Source organism: Macrobrachium nipponense, chromosome 48, assembly GCF_015104395.2.
Source record: "Macrobrachium nipponense isolate FS-2020 chromosome 48, ASM1510439v2, whole genome shotgun sequence".
NCBI lineage: Eukaryota > Metazoa > Arthropoda > Malacostraca > Decapoda > Palaemonidae > Macrobrachium > Macrobrachium nipponense.
Genome location: NC_087223.1, coordinates 18,528,832 through 18,531,331, shown reverse-complemented (window position 1 = coordinate 18,531,331; position 2,500 = coordinate 18,528,832). Strand labels below are relative to the sequence as shown.

Below are 2,500 nucleotides of genomic sequence, written 5' to 3'. Positions count from 1 at the left end.
TGAAAACCTACAAGCATTTTTACTTATCACTGCAGAAAACGCAATTATAGTCAATTACCTGGACATTTTTACTCAGGGGATTTCCTTGACACAACAAACAGTTCCTTTTTTTTTCTAGGCTCCTTCGGGAACCGAGTTTCTCTGGGAGCTGTCAAGTCCTTGGGAAAGTTTCACTCTTCAGAAGGAAGGAAGGAACAGTTAGACTATATAATAACATTTAATACTTCACTTCCCAGCTTTTTTTAATCTTTTATTTTATTTTTTTATTTTTATTCAGGGTCTAATTTCCTTTCGTCAAAATGGTCTTTTTTTCTATATATAATTTAACTATGTCTTTCAAATTTTATTTTAGCCTAGCTCCTTATTTCCATTTATTATTCTATTTATATTTTGCAATGAAAATATTTCATTTATGTTATTTTTCTCTAGTAATTTACTTAAAATACCAACCCGATACCCAGCACCATTTTAAATTAATTTCGACAAATACCAGGACGCAACGCAAAGAGCATAGCTGCCTAAGTCCTCTGTATGTCACGTGACAGATCTGATTTAATATTTGAACAAGTATTTAACCCATAACAAAGTTATTAAATTTATTTCTCTTATACTGACATAGAGCAGGAAGGCCAACCTCAAATTGCTGAAAAAGTCAATTGATTTTGTTAGAATACCATTCTCGATTTGTCCACACTTTTTTTGAGGAATGAGGTTCGAATCCTGCCGTGGGCGTCAGAATTTCTGCATATGTTTCTTCGTTTTTGGATTTTAGGCTTCGTAGTGAGAAGTGTTTCCCAAAAAAGTGTGAAGAAAATTGAAAAGGTTACATGACATTGTAGCTATTTCAGATACATTTCAGTGAAAATTGACTAGTAGATTTCACGAGGTTAAGTCTCTCTCTCTCTCTCTCTCTCTCTCTCTCTCTCTCTGGTAGACATTAGAGGTACCTTACACTGAGGGACCTGAGGCAACCCGAACAAGATGTAAGGTCTGTAAGGTAAGGTCTCTCTCTCTCTTTTCTTCTTTTTTTTCTTCTTGCAAAAGCAATGAATGAGGATTTTCAACTTAACCAAATTAAAACTAATGAAAACTTTATCAACTCACTTGTTGGATGGTCGAGAGGGGTTCTGATCCCTGACGGGCATTCAGTGGACTTTGAAGGACTCTTTACCCTCCGTAGGATCTCCCGTAGGATCTGGCCGTCACACTCGCAGGCACCGTAGGACGCCAATGTGGTACATAACGAGTCACTTACTACGAGGACTTCGAGTTTGGGATTCGAGGTCTGTTCTGGAGTCAGAATCTGTCTTTGGGAATTCCAGGACTTCGAGGTTGTGATTAGAGGCCTGTTCTGGAATCAGAATCTGTCTTTGGGCATTCCAGGACTTCGAGGTTGTGGTGATTAGAGGCCTGATCTGGAATCAGAATCTGTCTTCGGGAGTTCCAGGGCTTGAGTTTTTTTTTTCTTTTTGGTCCTGGAATCAAGCTGGGGCTGGAACGAGCTTAGATTTTGGATTAAGCTTTGGTCTGTTCCTCCAGGTCTTGAAGGCTTTGTCCTGGAATGAAGCTGGTTTTGGAGCTAAGTTTAACTTTGGGATAAAGCTTAGGTCTGTTCCTTCAGATCTTGAAGCTTTGTCTTGGGATTAAGCGTAGGTTTGTACTCCCAAGTCTTAAAGCTTTGTCAAGCTTGGTATACAGCTTAATCAGGGAATTTTGTTGAATGCAGCTTAATAGGGAATTAATCTTTGCTCTAGAGTCTACGTTCTAATTAAAGCTTAAATTTTGGAATCAATATTTCAAACTTTGTTGGAATCAAGATTTGCTTTGGAATCACGGCTTCAAGCTAATCTGGAATTAAGTTGTACTTTGGAAAGACGCTTCAAGCTTTTCTGTGATTAAGCTGTGCTTTGGAATCAAGGTTTCAAGCTTTGTTGGAATTAAGCTTTGCTTTGGAATAAATTTTGCTACGGAATCGTTGTTGACTTTAAAATCAAGCTTTTTAGTTTGGTTTCAGGCTAATTTCTGGAATCAAGCGTATTTAGAGATTTTACGAACAAAGCTTAAGTTTTCGTTTCGACTTGTAAATAAGCTGTATCTTGGAATCCAGCTTAATCTATAAAGTTTTCCCTTATTCCAGCCTCTGTTCCTGAAGCAAGCTTAAGCTTAGTTTTAGAGTCAGACTTTATCTTGGCTTACACTAAGCTTCACGTAGTCCAAGCTTAATAAGCTCAACCCTTTTTTTATGTAGTATGTAGCAGTATGTAGGTCTACATTTGCTTACTAAAAAGAATTGGTGATTTTTCTTCATTAAACTTTAGGAAATCTGTCAATAAGACGAACTCTTTCTTTAAATCTCTGTACTTTTTTTAAGTTTTGAACGAATTAAATTAGTACTTCTTTTCAGTTTAAATTCCTCGGAGAATTCAGACCAACTGCAACTCTTTGTTTAAATATGAAAGCTTTGAGCAGATCATTTCTTCCAGTTTAAATTACCTTTTGA

At 36.8% G+C, this 2,500-nt stretch overlaps 1 protein-coding gene across 1 annotated transcript in view; it reads right to left on the bottom strand.

The window, feature by feature from the left end:
* LOC135205153 (uncharacterized) overlaps window positions 1-2,500 on the bottom strand; it is a 91,798-nt gene that overhangs the window by 88,559 nt on the left and 739 nt on the right. Inside the window, exon 1 of the mRNA XM_064235518.1 lies at window positions 1,105-2,500. This exon is cut by the window's right edge and continues 739 nt beyond it. Coding sequence (XP_064091588.1) covers window positions 1,105-1,145 — 41 coding nt within the window. The 5' untranslated portion in view covers window positions 1,146-2,500. The remainder of the gene's footprint in view (window positions 1-1,104) is intronic.